The sequence below is a fragment of the Corvus cornix genome, chromosome 8 (assembly GCF_000738735.6).
Source record: "Corvus cornix cornix isolate S_Up_H32 chromosome 8, ASM73873v5, whole genome shotgun sequence".
NCBI classification, from domain to species: domain Eukaryota; kingdom Metazoa; phylum Chordata; class Aves; order Passeriformes; family Corvidae; genus Corvus; species Corvus cornix.
In genome coordinates this window covers 24,550,437-24,566,854 of record NC_046338.1, presented here as the reverse complement: position 1 = coordinate 24,566,854, position 16,418 = coordinate 24,550,437, and the positions used below count along the sequence as shown (strand labels likewise).

At 62.2% G+C, this 16,418-nt stretch overlaps 1 protein-coding gene across 1 annotated transcript; it reads left to right on the top strand.

The window, feature by feature from the left end:
• Positions 1 to 1,383: 1,383 nt before the first annotated feature.
• CRIP2 (cysteine rich protein 2) lies at positions 1,384 to 15,964 on the top strand. Its single transcript, XM_039556225.1, has 8 exons — positions 1,384 to 1,565; positions 11,034 to 11,128; positions 12,982 to 13,039; positions 13,497 to 13,637; positions 13,804 to 13,872; positions 14,263 to 14,357; positions 14,640 to 14,697; positions 14,860 to 15,964. The coding sequence occupies exons 1-8, from the start codon at positions 1,523 to 1,525 to the stop codon at positions 14,925 to 14,927; spliced, it is 627 nt and encodes a 208-aa protein (XP_039412159.1). The 5' UTR covers positions 1,384 to 1,522; the 3' UTR covers positions 14,928 to 15,964.
• The last annotated feature ends 454 nt before the right edge of the window (positions 15,965 to 16,418 follow it).

The following is a 16,418-nucleotide window of genomic DNA, read 5'->3' as shown; positions in this document are numbered from 1 at the left end:
GCTGCAGGCACGGGGATGCTGCTGGTGCTGTGCTGGCACCTGCCTGCTGCCATGGGGTGCTTTAGGGCTGCAGACACACTGAGTACCACGGAGGGACCCACATGAGTGCTGTGGGGCTATGCTGGGGCAGGCAGCTGCTCTTCCAGAAATCAACAGCTCTGCACATCCCCAGCTCCTGCCCTGCCCTGGTGGCTGCGGGCCTGGACTGGGTCATGCTGGCTCCGTGGTGGGATATGCAGGGCTGAGCCGCCCCTCCCGGGGACCGTGTGGGGCTGGGGCGCCCCGGAGGCACCACTGCCACCTGCCCCTGCGCAGGGACCCCGCCGGCCACAAAGCCACACATTGTTGTGACAGCAGCTGGCCGAGGAGTGACAGGGATGCCTGGGCCTTCTAACCCAGGAGGGTGCACGGGCGATGGAGAAGCCCGCTGTCGAGCATCCCCGGCTCCATGTACTCGCTGGCCGCATCACTCTGCCCCATCCCGGAGCCCCGGGTTCCCTTCCCAAGGCTGCCTGTGCGCCGGGGGCCAGGCGGGCGCTTGGCAGCTGCACCAGCTGCCGGCAGAGAAAGGAATTCTGTGACAATGGCGGCGGAGTAGAGCCAGGCTGCGGGCTGATGAATAATGCAAGGCTGCTCTTGCGGAGCGGCAGATGTCCTGTTTACCAACAACCGGCCCCAGCCGGCGGCCTGGCGGTGCAGGGGCGCAGCTCCCCAGCCCCGGCCCTGCCCCCGCTGCCACCACCCGGGTACACCCCCCGCCCTGCGCCCACCACAGCCCCGTCGCGGGGCAGGATCCGGCGGGCGGGCACAGAGGGGCTCGCCCGGGCGCAGGGGGTCTGCGGCCCACCGTGGGGCTCGCCTGCCTCGCCATGGCGTCGTGGCTCCTTGAGTATCCTCGCCGTGGCTTCACGGCTCCCTGAGCATCCCTTTGAGCCGGAGGGGTTTTTGAGATGAGTTTCCATGGCAACGGAGCGGAATGGCGCCGGGAGCCGGGGGATGCCGGCGCTGGAGCCGGGCAGCGAGCTGGGTGGGGAGGGGACGGGCTGCGCGGTCCCGCGGGGGGTGGGAGATGCCCGTGCCCCTCTGGGGCGGCTGGCCCGGGACCGCCACTCCCCACTCATGTCCCAGGGGCGGCTGCTGGCCGGACTCAGTCGGGGGGGCTCCAGGCCAGTGCCTTTGGGGCCGGTAAAAACCCACAAGTCGCGTCGCTCAACTACAACCTGTTTATTATGGAGGTTTTTTCCCAGGCAAGGGAATCGGGAGCACTCGCGTCCCGACTTCAATCTTTGGGGGTGGGAGACAGGGCAGGGGGAGTTCTCTCCACGGCCGGGACCGGGCACCTGCTGCGCTGGGCTCGAGCCGGGCCGTACCGAGCCCGGCCGACGCTGGGCGGGCAGCCCCGCCCCGGCTCCCCCCGGGCGGCGGTAGGCGGGGGCCGGGCGGAGCGGGGCGCACGGCGCGGCACATCACAGCACGGCTCGGCACAGCACAGCACGGCTCGGCTCGGCTCCGCTCTCCCGCCATGGCATCCAAGTGCCCCAAGTGCGACAAGACCGTGTACTTCGGTGAGCGCATCCCTGGGGCCCGGCCCCGCATTCCCTTCCCCGCGCCGAGATGCATCCCCGGGACCTCAAACCGGTCCCCCAGCCCAGAGCTGCGCTCATCCCTGCCCTCCCCTTCCCTGAGCCCCCGCCTCGTCTTCTCTTTCCCCCACCGGGATGTGTCCCCCCGGTCCCCGCTCCGCCGCAGCTCCCCGCGGGGCTCGCCCCGAGATCTGTCCGGCAGCAGCTCCTTCTCCCCCGGGGCCCCCCGGAGTGGCCGTGACCCCTCTGCCCTGCCCCGCATCCCCGGGCTGTGCTGGGGACTGCTGCCGGCTGGCCCTGGGACAGGGGACACAGAGGGTGTGGGTGATCCCGGGCTGAGGAGGGGAAGCAGGCGGTGAGGAGCCCTGGTTGGGGTATGCCCTCAGCCTGGGGTGCTGAGAGCGGGGTGGCTCCTGTCCCCAGGTACCTGCTGGCTCGGGTCAGGGGAACGCGGCTCACCCGACAGGGCCGGTACTGGGCAGGGGGCTCCCATGATTCGGGGGATCTCCTGGGGCAGGGAAGTTGGCAGTGGCAGGTGCAAACAAAACCTTCTTCCAGCCGGTTTCTTTGATTCCCTGCAAACCTGGCCCCAGGTGTGCCATTCACCCCTCCCCGTCTGGCCTCGCAGCCAGCCCTCAGCAGGCTGTTCCCAGCTGGGCGAGCTAATGAAGGGTTTGGGGTTTCCACGGGACTTTTTCAAAGGCAGCTCCGGGGCTCGGAGGTCCATCTCAGCCCGCCTGGGCTGGGTTAGGGCAGCAGCGAGTCCCTGCAGGTCTCCGAGGGCGTTGCTTGGGGTTGTGGCTGGTCAGGATCTCTGGGAACAGGGGCTGGCGTGTCTCCTGTCAGGCAGCACGGGCTGAGCGCCTCGTAGAGAGCCGGGGGTGAGTGGAGGTGGAAGCAGGGGCTGATCCTTGGACTTGGTGCCTCCCTGAAGCTCCCCGATGAGCTGCCCCAGCCCGCTTCCCCCTGCGGGGCAGTGCCCAGCCGGGAGCCTCCCCGGCAGTGCCCTGAGCCCCTGGGTGAGCACCCTTGGAACTGCTCTGTGGGTTCAGGGTGGCTCTGGGAATGGATCCAGAACTCCAGCCCGAGCTGCCTCCGGGGATCTGCTGACCACGGGGTCCAGCTGGGCTGGCACTGCCTCCCTACACCCCTCCCTGCCCATCTCCCCACGCTGCTCCAGGGTCCAGCCCCTGTTGCCTCAGTGTGTTTGTTTGGTGGAGAAATACCAAAGGGTCCTGATGATGTTTGAGCATTGGAGGCATTGGTGCTTTCATTCTTTTCCGGCCATCTCCAAGTAAACACAGGGAAATAGGAATTTGCTGTCTTCCTCCTTTAAATAAACCTATTTGTGTGTGGGTGGGAAGGGCTTGGCCCCTTGGATGTCTTTCTTTGTGTGAATCTTTTCCTTTTTAAGCAGAAAATAGTGCCTGCCCAGCCAGCTGGGCACTGACCCGGGGTCAGAGTTGCTCCTCTCGCTCCAGGGATGAGCCTGCCCTGCGTGGGGGGGTTGGGGCTGGGTTCAGGGACCCCTGCCTTGCCGGAGGAGGAGGCCAGCCTGTGCCAGGAGGAGAAGCGCCAGCCCACAGCAGTGTCTGTGCTCTTTTTCTCTCCCCATCTGCTGGGGGACTCGTGGATGTGGTCTGGGGGGAGCAGGGCTGTACCCCGTGCCCAGCTGCGTGCCAGCTCTCTCCCCAGGAGGGTTTCTGTAGGTGCAGTGGTCCCTGTCCCGGTCTCTGTTCCTCCGTGGCTCCCCGTTCCTGCCCCGTGTGGGGACACCCTGCCCTACAGGCAGGGGGAGGCAGGTGCCTGGCAGCGGGGGAGTGCCAGCCCCCATCCCACACCTTCCCGCAGGGAATGCTGCCCCTGAGAGAAACCTCGGGGGTGGGGGGGAGGTGAGTTGTAACGGGAGCAAGCTTCTCTGTGCTTAGAGCTGAGATAGGCTGGAGCATGTCGCTGTTGATGCCTTGAGCTTTTCCCTGAGGAACCGCCCAGGCTCTGGAAGAATAAACCTGAGTCCGTTTATCCAATGCATAACAGCTACATGCAAACTCTGAGCCGTCTTTCCGGGATGCGGATCCCGGGCTTTCCTCCCGATAGGCCGCGTGGTGTGGTGAGAAGGCAATGGGAGCACCGCGTCCGGGGTTTGGTGTCGCTCCTGAATTCCTCGGCTGGCCCGAAGCTTAGCGGGGAGGTGATTCATAAAGCCCCGCTTGTTCGGGAGCCTCCCTGCCTGTGCTGAATGAACGCTGGCAGCTCGGGCTGCTCGGATGCCTGGGATTGCAGCCGTGGGTTATGTGTGAGAAATGCCGCCGGGTCCTGTTCCTGGCCCCGCGCAGTGCCGGAGCGGCTGCCCAGCGCCGGCGCTCCCGGGTACCGATGGAAAACTCATTTCCAGCATGCCTGTTGCTTCATGCTCCCTGGAAAAATCCAGTGGGCTCCTCCCTGCGCAGTCAGGAGGATGTGGGCGTTTCCTGAGCTACAGAATGAGCTTTTTTCCTTTAAAAAGCACTGGGAAATATAAAAATAGTTTTTTGGCTTTTTGTCCACTTTTTTTTTTAAAGGAGGTTGAGGTCTATGACATTGTTTCCACAAACGGTTGGGGCTAACTTCCCTGCTTTGGGAGGTTGGCTGGATGAAGTGAATGTTTAACTGGAGGAGCAGCACTGCTGGCAGCTGCGGGGCCAGCTCCCATCCCGCGCTGGCAGGTGGCAGTGGGCTGGCCTTGGGCTTGGGTTTGGGTTATCACTTCTGGCAGGAGGCTCTGGAGGGACCAGAGTCTCCTGCAGCCAAACAGCCACACATTTCCCCAGCTCCCTTTTGCACTGCTGAGCCTTAAATGAGTTTTGCAGGGTCACCGGGAGCCCTGGCCAAGCCTTTCTGCCTCCCGTCCTTTCTTCCCAGAAGAGCAGGCGATTGCGGCAGCAGGGGGTTTCCTGTTTTCCCATCCCAAGCACGAGGCAGGCACAAGCTCCAGGGATGCAGCAAGCACACGTGCAGCGGGGTCCGGCTGCAGACGGCATTTGGGGAGCTCGCTGCACGTGCTGGGGAGTGTGAAGGCTGGTGGGAGGCTGCTGCTCTATTTGTTTGGAAAGGTGCATGCTAAAAGCAGGTGGGAGTCACTCAGTAGCTCTCCAGCCTTAAAGGTACTCTCCAGGGTTCGTTTGCTGGTGGAATTCCAGAGGAGGAATGGACTGAGGACATGGACACATCCATCTGGGAAGCAAGGAGGGCCCAAGCCCCGTGTGCTGCAAGGGGCCTGCAGCAGATGCCTGACCCCACGGTCAGGCTGGAGCGCAGCAGGACACGGGGTGCAGCCAGGTGTGGGGTGCTCTCCCTGCAGCGCACGGCCCCGGCGGGTCAGCCCGGCGAAATTCAAGCTGCAGAAGCCACTGTGCAATTAATAAGTAACCACTGTCCTTGGCTCCAGGCAGGGAGACGGTGGGGCAGGAGAGGCAGGAGGGCCTGATTTCCATCACAGCCGTCCCTAACAAAGGAGTGGCTCTCCAAGTGCAGCCAGTGCAGCATCGGCATGTCCGTGTCGGCACAGCCCTGGCTTCCCAGCTCGGAGCGGCCTGGGCTCCTTGGGAACTGCTTGCCCCCAGGTCTCGGAGTGTGAGTGGACCTTGCAGAATGGTAACTACGGATGCTCCACTTCCCTGCTCCCCATGCAGGGCCCTGCCGGGGGGAGGGATACCTCTGTGGGAAGCTGAAGAACAGGCTGATTAGCATTAGTTTCTCCCTCAGGAAAATAGCACGGGCTACAGGAAATGATCTGTGGGAGTGTGGAACAGGGTGGTGTGAGGGCTGGGTCCCCTTGCTCTTGTGTACTGGGCTTTGCTGGGGCTCGCGGCAGCGTGGTGCCGGCACTGCCAGCTGTGGGGAGCGGTGCTGCTCCCGGGGCTCTGGGTGCTGGAGGCTTGGAGCTGGCAGGCAGCTCCCTGCAAACCCAGGGCTGGTCCTGGGTGACTCAGTTGCGTGTCTGGATTGTAGAGTCCTGCACCCGTGTCCCAGCTTCTAGGCAGACACAGATCCTCCTGTTCCCATCCTCCCTCCCTATCCCTGGCAGGAGCACAGGGATGGGGAAAGGTGAGGTGATGGGACTGGAAAGAAAAGGCAAGGAAAGGCAGAGCAGGAACGCCCAAGCAAGAAGTAATGGAAAATCTGTCACCGCAGCGTTGCAATCAAATACAGAGCCTGGAGCATGAGCTGTGGTGCCACTTCTGGTTGTGGTGGGATGGTGGTGCCCATTGCTCCTGCCAAGGGCCCTGAAGCTGCCAGAGAGGTGATGGTGGGAGATGGGTCCTGGCATGAGGATGGGGAGAGCTGTCCCACCATCCTGCTGTGCACTTGGCCATGGGGAGCACCAGTGCTGCAGCCCCAAGGGAGATGCTGAGCATCCTCTCCCACTGCCATCTCTGTTCACACTGTGTTGCCCACGGCCTTGGGCCAAACCCTGCTTGGAGCTGCGGGGGCCCAGCAGGGTGGGGAGGTAAGGAGGCGCACTTTGACAGGCTTAGTTGCTCCAGCATGTCCCAGAATCCTCTCTTGCTGAAACGGGCCAGGAAACTGTCTTACTCTCCCGGCACTGCCTGCCAGAGATGACATCTCAGTGTGCAGAAGGAGCACTGTGCTCTGAACCAGCAGCTACCCAGGAATGGTTTGTGTGTGGGCCTGCCCGTGCCCGGCTCTCACTGGCCACTCTGCTCCTGGCTGTGTGGCGAGTGAGGGGAGGGCTGCAGGCTGGACTCTGATTTTCTGGTGGTGCCCCTCGGCAGTGTGGGCTGCATCTCCTGCCTCCGTCGGGGTCCTGCCTGCCTTGCCTCACATGTGGGGCTGCTATGCAGCTGGAAAGCAGCTGATTCCTTGGGCTCAGCCCTGGCTGAACCCAGTGGCTGGCTGGAAACCCTGCTGATCCTCTCCCAGCAGACACTGTCAAGCTGCCCAACCTCAAACGCATCCCATGCAGATGCTGCTTGATGAAGCCCTGTGGAAAATGGTGAGGGACTTGCTGGCCCTGCAAACTGGAGTGGGAGATTGGAGGCTCCTGGCCAGGGAAGTGCCTGCAGGAGGTGAGGCTCTGTCAGAGGAGAGGCAGGGAGCAGCAGGGTGGATGGGAGCCATGCTGTGCACTGGGGCTGTGGCTGGAAATCAAACAACCTTTGCTTGCACCCGAGTGGCTCGGCTATGCGGGGGCTTGGATCCCAGGGAAGACCTTGTCCCTCCCCTTGGCTGGAAGTGGGAGCCCCTGCCTGGGATATTCCTTGTTCCCCCCTTGCTCTGCAGCAAGGCTGTACTGAGCTGGCTTTGTTGCACACTTGGAGGGAGCCCAAGGCCTGGAGGGCTGCCTTGCCTTGCTGCAGGGAAGCTAAATATATATGTTTGGCCACAAATCAGGGTGCGGTGTAACCGTCAGCACCGGCTGTGGGATGGGGGAGAGGAGCTGCCTGGCTGTGCCTGAGGAGGGCAGGGGTGGGGATGGGGTGAGGGGCACAGGAAGGCAGCACAGACCCTTGGCAGGGCAGCATGGCTGGGATATGGCCTGGCAGGGCATGGCAGGAAATCCTCAACCTGTCCTTCCACCTTTTCCATCTCTTGGCCACTTTTGAGGAACTGGGAAGGGGATGAGGCTGCTGGCTCACGGCTCTTGGCTTTGTTTCCAGCCATTTACCAGGCTCGTTTCCCTGCACTTTTCTCTCTTCATTCCTTTGTGTCTGCAACTGCTTCAAAGCGCATCTACAGTCTGACAGCATCCCTCTGCCAGGGATGCCTGTCGCTGGACCCCTGTGGGGATTTGGCACCCTTACTGCCAGACTGGGCTTGTCAGCCCTTCCCCGTGCCCTCCCAGGGCTCTGGTAGGATGGACGGGGCACAGCGCAGCCCTTTGCAGAGACGCAGCTGCAGCTACAATTCCTTTTGCTGAATTAGCCTCCGCCTGGGAGCAGCACTGACGTCAGGCTGTGGAAATACCTGTGCGAGGGACTGGAGCAGGCTCGGCGCGGCCGGCGGCACAGAAACTGGGAGGAGGGATGCTCTCTTCCCGTCCTGAGAGGATGCGCCCACCTCTGGCCTGACCCAGCTGCTTTGTCTGGGCACGGCGGTAATTAAGGGCTGAGCCGCGTTGTCTCTGGGGTGGGGCTGCTGTGGAGCCATGGGATCAGTCTGCCTTGACAGCCCCGCGGCTGCTTGCCTGCTTCTGGCCTCTGGTTTTTGCCAGCTCTGGTGGCGTCCCTCGGCAGTGTGAGCTGCACCCCCTGCACAGAGCAAACCCACCTCACAGCTACGTCCTGCAGCCAGACGCGGACCTGGCTGTGCTCCACCTTTCCTTGGGGGTGTTTCCCCTGGGGAGAGGTTTATTATCCATGGGCACGCAGTGCCCGCCCACGGCAGTGTGGGTAACACAGGGCTGGCAAACCCCTGAGCCACGCACGTGTGCCAGAGGCCAAATTCCTGCAGTCAAGTACCCTTAACTCTGCCCTTCCAGGGGGTGCTGCACAGCCGTTTTAAATCTGGCTGGCTTGAGGGCTGAGTGTCTAAGCGTGGGATTCAGGGACCAGAGCAGGGTGTGCGTGCACTCGGTGTGATGCGGAGAGGAGGGGGCATCGTATCTGGTGGCAGAGGCAGGGTGCAGTGACGTGTCTGCCCTCGAGCCGGTGCCATCCCATGCTCCCTGCACAGAGCTGGACACAGCCCCGGCACTGCTCTGCCCCAGGCTGCTCTTGCAGTGCCGGTGCTGAGGTGACCCCTGGGGTTGCTGGGGTGAGGAGCGGGGCTCCCCCCCAGCAGCAGGAGGATGTGGCCAGAGACTTTTCCTCTGGGGCTGATGCAATAGCGGAGCAGCTGTGGCCGAGTGACAGGAAATCTGGGCGCTGGTTCTTTCCCTCCGCAGTGATTTATGGGATGGTGTGGCCACAGGCTGCTGCCCTGGAAATGGGCTGGGGTGGCTCCAAGCTGCTTCCTTTGCTCGCTGCAAACAATGCCTTCTGGAAAGCCATCCCGGCTGTGCCGGTCCCGGATGCATCCCCCGGGAATCCTTGTTTGCAGCCAGAGGATGCCTGACCAGCGCCTGCGCGGCATTTCCATCTGGAGGCACGGGGCAGCCCCCGTGGTTCCCGGGCTGTCCCTGTGCTCCGGGTGCGCCCGGCCGCCTCCCGCCTCCTGCCCCATCCCCTGCCACGCACTGTGGGTGCCAGTGACATCCCTCTTGCTCTGCATGGCCGAGGGATGCATTGGCAGAGGGGTGCATCCGTCAGGGAGGAGCAAGGATTTCCATCTGCTGGAATATAATGGCGGGGGGGGGGGTCATTGGGGGAGCATCGCGTATCGCGGGAGCAGGAAGGAGCTGGTGGGGGCTGTGGCCAGCTATGATTGCAATGGCCTCTGGAAAACATCCGCCAGTAGCTTCCTCCTTGCTTTGTACCCGTGGCCATGACGGCGCTGGGTCGGGGCAGCGGGGGGAGCCGGGGGTGACGCAGCCGGAGCACAGCCCGGCCTGGCTGTGCATCCACTGTGACAAAGCCGAGTGGTTCTTTGGCCCCGAGCCCCTGGCTCGGCTTTCAGCCCATCACGCTCCGTTTCCCTCCCTGGTCACCCCGGGGAGGCACCCGTTCCTGCCGGGGGGGCTGGGAGGATGCAGGGCTCCTGCGATGCTCCCAGGGCAGTGGGGTGCTGGGATCTCCGTATTCCCCTTGCTTTTGGGGAATCCCTGGGGTCTGGAGGGCCTGGGGGCTGTTTACCCTGCGGCTGGTTCTCTGCTCTCAGAGACAGATGAGGGCTGCAGAGGAAAAGGAGCGCAGTTCTGGCCCTGGCGCCTTCCTTGTGTGCTGCCTTTTGTGAGGGGCTGGGGAGACATGAGCTCCCCTGAGCCCCTGCGCTTGGAGCCAGCAGGGATTTGCCCTGGCAGCTTTGGGCAGGCAGGCACAGACCCCTGGCTGTGGTGGGGCATCCCTTCACCCTGCTGTCTGCTCCTGCCTGTGTTTGGTTAAACAGCTTGTGAATCACCGGGAGGTGGATTTGGAGTTTCTTCTGACTGATGCGAGTCCCCGCAGTCCCTCTCCCACGTGCTTGCTTGGGGATACTCTCAGGAGTCTCCTGTGCACCCTGGTGCAATGGCCCCTTCACGCTGCCCCTCCTGCCACCGGCCATCCTGCTTTGCACCGGGATTGAATTTTTGGGTGGTGATGGCATTGTTTCGGCTTATCTTGGCCTTGTGGCATGCCCCGGATGCAGCTGTTTGCCTTGGGAGGAGGGTGGCTCTGGAAGCCAGGACCTGCCCTTTGGGGAGCTCTTGACCCCCATCTGGAGCGGATGCAAACAGGTGACATTTGCTGAGGTCCTCGGGGGGAAACCCGACATCGCGGAGGAGGTCTTCTCGTGGAGTGGGGCCGGCTCTGGTTACGCTTTTATTTGCTTGTTAAATATTTTATTTGGCTCTCCTGATTTAGTTTTACGGTGGCTTTAACGGGCTCACAGCGTTTTCCAGCTGTCTCTGCACATGTGCAGGGCAGAGGGAGGGCCAGCAGGAATCCGTGGGGGGCACAAGGCAGCCTTGGGCCGCCCAGGAGCTGGGAGGGAGAAGGGATGGTGCAAGGCTGGGGATGCAAGGCGAGCAGTGGCAGCCCGTGCTGCCTCCCAGGGTGCTCCTGGAGACCTGCATCTCCGTGCCAGACGGAAGGATTGTATTTGTACTCACATAACCAGTCTCAAAGCATTTGCCTTCCCCGAATTTGCCCACTGATGCTCTGATACTGTTTCCAGTGCCGGCAGCGAGTGTCATGCTGGGACATGTTTGTGGCCATGCGCCCATCTGCACGTCGTGCCTGCTCCCGGGCTGGGGTTAAGGAGCACCCGCACGCCCAAGGGACAGGTGTTTTCCAGGGTCAAATGTCCATCCTGGGTGACAGTGGAGGCTGTCTGTCATCCCGTCCTCCTGGGAGCAGCGCCGGGAGCATCTCTGGAGCTGCAGCTGAGGCTCCCCGGGGAGAGGCTGGGTGTGCGTGGGGGGAGTGTGACTGAACGGGCGGGGTGGGCATGGAAACGCCAAATATTTGAATGGGAGTGAAGTCATTCCGGGTAACGTGGCGGGTAAAAATAGACACGGGGAGTGGGAAAGAAAATGCTACCGTTGCTGGACTGGCGTGTGGGAAAAGGCAGCTGTGGGATGGCAGCTGGGCGGTGTCCTGCTTTCAGCTGGGATAGGGTTAATCTCCTTAATAGCTGGTGCAGTGCTACGGGGGGGGCAGAGACTGGGGGGTTTGTGCCCACGTCCCACAGGGCTGCAGGGACCCTGGGGGCAGCAGCAGAGTGGTCCCTGTTTCCTGCAGCGTGGCTGATGTGTGCAGTGTGAGCAGCCCCCCTTGAGTGAGTTCCCCCCGTGGTTGCCGCAGCCTGGCTTCCCCGGGGGCTTCAGCAGGTGCTGGGCAGTGGCTCACCCCTCTCTCGTGTCCCCTGTAGCCGAGAAGGTGTCCTCCCTGGGCAAGGACTGGCACAAGTTCTGCCTGAAGTGTGAGCGCTGCAACAAGACTCTGACCCCGGGTGGGCATGCTGAGGTAAGAGCTGCCAGGGCGGGCAGGGTGGGAGCTGTGCTGGCATTCGGGGGGCCTGGTGGGATGGGAATCCTAGGAACAGGGCTGGGGCAGATATCTGATGCCATGTGGAGGCGCTGTCCCCGCGGCATGCAAGCCCAGGAACACACACTGTGGCTTCAAACGCTGCTGCTACAACTCAGGGTGCTCTTGTGCACAGCCCTGGGCAAGCCACAGAGTGGTGCTGGCACCACGTGTCCCTCCTCTGTCACCCTGGGCTCCCGGGCGGCTGTGGTGGGGCTTGGCATGCACTGGGCAGACTTGTTTGGGCATTGCACAGGCTTTGGAGGCGTGTGTGTGCTGAGAGCCTGCACTGACCTGTGGTTAAAAACAGCAAGAATGGGGAATGCCTGGGTTGCCATGGCGATGAGAGCTCACCACTGGTGCTCTCTGTGCCCTGGGGCTTGTGCTGGAGTGTGATGCCACTGCCACTACCCAGCACTTGGGAGTGTGAAGGCACCCTGCTGGTGGTGGCAGCTGCTCAGACTTGGGAGCAACTGTGTTTTTGCTGTGCAGTGTCCCAGCATGACACCCGGTGCCCTGGGTTTGGGCAGCACCTGTCATTCCACAGTGTCACCAGCTCCTTAGCTTGGCTTTAGCGGGTGGCACAGCTGGGGAGCAGCAGGGACAGCTGTGCTGGTTGCCCCCAGCTGGTGGGGAAGCGGGGCCTGTCCTGCCGGCAAGGACGGGGCTGCGCGGGTGGATCTGTGCTTCAGGCCCGGTTAAGCCCAGAAGATTTGCTGCTTCTCCATATAAGGTTGGATTCTGTTCCCATAGGGGATGGCAGCCAAGCCCCACTGACTGTGCTGACAGCAGATTTGGCCCTTCCCTGCTCTTTCTCCCTTCCTTTGAGGAGGCTAGGTTGGAAAGGTGTCGTGGGGAGACCAGTTAAATGTTTACCCTCCCCTCTGGCATGGCAACGCTGTGAGCACACTCATATTTATGCCTTGCAATATTTTGCAGCTGCCTTTGGTCAGACCACAGCCTTCTCACTCCCCTGGCCTTACCTCTGGCTGTCCCAGCCCATGCCTTTGGCATGGCACCGCTGCTCAGCTGCCACCCTGCCCTTTGTGAGCAAGGAGGCCTTGCCTTGCAGCAGAGGGATGGAGGGCAGGAGCAGGGCTGAGATGCTGAGTGGAACCAAGCAAGCAATGAGGTGGGATCCTGCCTGAGAAGGGGCTCGCAGTGGGTTTTCTACCCAGGGCAGTGTGTGTGGCAGCCCTGCTGGCCCCCTGCTCCAGCCACAAACACTCTTTCTTTTTTCTTGGACTCGGTTCCAGCTGGCCCATGAGAAATGTCTGTGGGGAATTCCGGGGCTTATCGCCTGCCTCATGCTTTCCTGTGATAATCACCCCAGACGATAGTGGGGTCGATAGCAGCTGGGCTGGGACCAGCACCCATGTGGGGCCTCTGATCTTGAGCCAAGGCGAGGGAAAGGCGAAGCTCAGGGCTCCCACGGTGCTCTGAGCACCCAAGAATGGCCTGGCTGTGCACGGGATGCTGAGGGAGTGAGGTGATGCCTTGCTGGGTCTGGTGCCACATGGCTGGGCCAGGGTGTGGAGGTGCCTCTTGGCTGAGCTGCCATGGGGTGCTGGTGCTGCAAGCCTAGGGCACAATGTGCAGAACAGCCCGAGTGGTTGATGCAGGCAAAACCCCTGAGTGCTCAGGTGGGGTTAGGCTGGTGCTGCAGACCCACAGCTGGGAGCATTTTAGGGTGTATGCATGGCCGTGGTGGTCTCTGAACACCAGAGGATGGAAGTGCTCCTGAGCGAACTGTGGTCACCACTCAGCATCCTAACACTGCCCTCTCTCCCCAGCACGATGGGAAGCCCTTCTGCCACAAGCCCTGTTACGCCACACTGTTTGGCCCCAAAGGTATGTCTGTGCCCCACCACTGCCTGCTCAGGGCTGCAGGAGGGGCCACGTCCCCTCATCCCCAATTGTGGCCTCAACAACATCGCAGAAGCCAGGCTAGCATGGGCTGAGCATCAAGCCAGCAAATTGCAGTCCCAGGCCTGCTGTCTGCTTGTGCAGAGGGAGAGAAGAGCTGCTGGAGGGAGGGAGGGAGGAAGGAATCTATTCTGACAGCTGCCCTTTTTTTTACATTTTAATATTTAAAAAAACAAATTCCCATTCCGACAGAAGGTGGAGTCACTCTCCTATCCCAGATGTGGCTGGAAAAAGCCTGGGTCAGGAGAAAGCAAGCCAGGGCTGAAATGCAGCAGTGGCCCTTGGCTCAGCGGGGCTGCGGGAGGTGGGACAGGGGGCTGGGGGGATGATGGAGACCTCGAGTGCTCCCAGGCCCCCACAGCCCCTCTGTGCCCCTCTGCAGGGGTGAACATCGGCGGTGCCGGCTCGTACATCTATGACAAGCCGCAGATCGAGGGGCAGACTGCTCCAGGACCCATCGAGCACCCGGTGAAGGTGGAGGAGAGGAAGGTGAATGCTGCACCTCCCAAGGGACCCAGCAAAGGTGAGGGGCCGGGCAGGACAGGCAGCCTGGCCCTTTGCCCTGCTGGGCAGCCAGTCCAGAGCCACCACATTTGGTGATGGTGTGGGGCGCGGGGTCCACCCCACTCAGGTGTGTCCTGGCAGAGATGTCCCCCCACTTCCCATCCACATGTCCTCTTTTCTTCCAGCCTCCAGTGTCACCACCTTCACCGGGGAGCCCAACATGTGCCCACGCTGTGGCAAGAGAGTGTACTTTGGTAAGGTGGTGAGTGGGCAGTGAGTGCTGGCCTCAGGGTGGCATGGGCCCATGGGGTGTGCCGGGGCATGCATGCATGGGGCTGGGAGTGGGCTTTGGATCAGGGAGGGGGTTGTGGGTACGGAGGAATGTGCCTGAAGGGCCTTCAGGGATGGCTCCTCGTGGATATACTCCTGGGTGCAGGGCTTTATCTGCATTGTCACCTCCCACGTGGTAATGGCTGTCCTCAGCCATCCTCTGTCACCTGCGAGGCACCAGAGGGGTGGGAGGGATGTAGAAGGCTGGAGATCCTGAGTGCTCTGTTGGGATTTTGTGATACCCCCCATGGGGAATGCTCCCCTCAGCATGGTTCAGGGGGCTGGTGTGATCCTCCCTCCTTGTCCCACTCCAGCCGAGAAGGTGACTTCACTGGGGAAGGATTGGCACCGTCCCTGCCTACGCTGTGAGCGCTGCAGCAAGACGCTGACCCCGGGGGGCCACGCTGAGGTAAGGGTGTCCCAGCCTTAGAAGCCTGGCCTGCACACTTGGGGATGCCAGTGGGGCATAGCTGAGATGTCCCAAGCCATCCCCATGGGCCCCCACAGCCTTTGCAGGAGGGTAGAGCTGGGAGGACCATCCCCTCAGCCCGGGGAAGTGCTGGGGGTGCTGGGGTGTCTGCAGGGGACAAGCAGAGCGAGAGAGGTGTCCAGCCACGTGTACATGTCCTGGGGGCTGGATTTTCCCTGGCCCCCAGCCCAGGTGACAGGTTTCTCTCTCTGCCCTGCACAGCACGATGGACAGCCGTACTGCCACAAGCCCTGCTACGGGATCCTCTTCGGGCCAAAGGGTGAGTGCCTGGGGCACGTGGGGTAGGGACCCAGTCCAGGGACATGGGCCCTGCGTGGGCTGCCACTCTTGGTGCTCACGCCACCACCCAGAGGGGACATCTCCCTGGAGCACGCCACCTTCCTGTCCGTGTCCTCACCCTCCTGTTTCTTGCCCCATGCAGGTGTCAACACCGGAGCTGTGGGAAGCTATATCTACGACAAAGACCCTGAGGCGAAGAACCAGCCCTAGACAGCGTCCCCGCCCGCCTGCCCGCCCGCTCTGTGCCCCTCCTGTACTAACCTCCTGCTCCCAGCTGGAGCAGACCCTCACCAGGCTGGCCATGGAGCTGCACCCTCTCTGCTGTCTACTCCGGGCAGGACAGCCCTGCCCCTGGGTTATATATCATAGTCTCTAATATAAGCTTTGGTGTTTAAAGGCAAAGGTAGAAGGTATCTCTGGTGGTTCCCAATGCGCTCTGCCCTCCCCACCCCTTCCACCAGCCCCCCGAGCGTGGGAGGCAGCAGGGCAGGTGTGGGGATGTCCCTGGGTGCAGGGGATGGTGGGTGGCACCCGAAGGGCTGAGGATGGGGGGAGGGTGGTGGCAGGAGTCCCACTGTGGGAGGGTGCTCCATGCTGTCCCTCAGTGCTTGGGGCTGGGGTCAGGGTGCCCAGTCCTCTTCCTCACCAGTGGCGGGAGATGTGTGACACCTGGCAGCACTGCCCTTCTCCTGGCCCTTCCCAGGCTCCATGCCCTGGCTCTCACTCTCCCTGGGTCCCACAGCTGGCTCTGTCCACCGTTAGGTCTGGCACCTCCCTACCCCCCTATCCTTGAATCCCTGTAGGTGCACCCAGGCACCTGGTTTAGGCTGGTGCTCCCCCAGCATGATCCCCCTGGAGGAAGAGCCTGTGCCAGGGGGCACTTGGGAGCTGCAGCCCTGGTGGAGGGGGCTCTCCTTTCCCCACCTTTGGAGGACAGAGCGCATTGGGGTGGTGGCCTGGGCAGCAGGACCTCCCCCTGCTTCCCAGAGCTGGAGGTTTCTCATTGTTGTTGTTTATTTATAAGCAGTTGTAAATGTGCTCCTTGCTTTGGAGAATGACACGTGCCCCCTGTCTCACCCGTCCCCCCGTGCACACCCAGCCCTGCTGCTGCCCAGGAGAACAGGGAGGGGGCTGGTGCAGGGGACCCCAGCGAGCCCTGGGTGCCAGCACCCCACTCTCTCTGGGCCCCCTGTGCTGCCGCAGGGCTGACTTTTGTTATTGCTGACAATAAAGGTTTTGAGAGATGTGTTGTGCAGCTCAGCTCCAGGTGGAGGTGGGGGAAGCTGTGCACACCACACAGCATCCTTTTGGTCCCAGGACCCGGCTGCTATGGTCCTAGCCCAGCTGGCTCCTCCTGAGGCCAGACTGAACCGTTCCAGCTGAGCCTGAGCTGCCCAGGCCTGAGCTCCTCCTGAGGAGCTGTTCCCTGTGCTGTGAGCACAACAGGCTTGTAGGAAGCTGTGCTGGCCATGCAGATGGGATGGGGTGGGATGGGGTCCTTGCCAACTTTGGGAAGTGGAAAACTAATGGACAGAAGTTACAGAGCAGGTGACATTGTTCCCCCCAGCCTGAGCTTGCTGAGCAGGCACAGTGCCTGAGTGGGGCTGCCATTAGGAAAGCTCAGCCTGGCAGCAGCGGGGCAGGAATGCATTGTGGGGGCATTGGCCACCCCCCAGCCCTTGTGAGCTGCCCTGTCCCCAG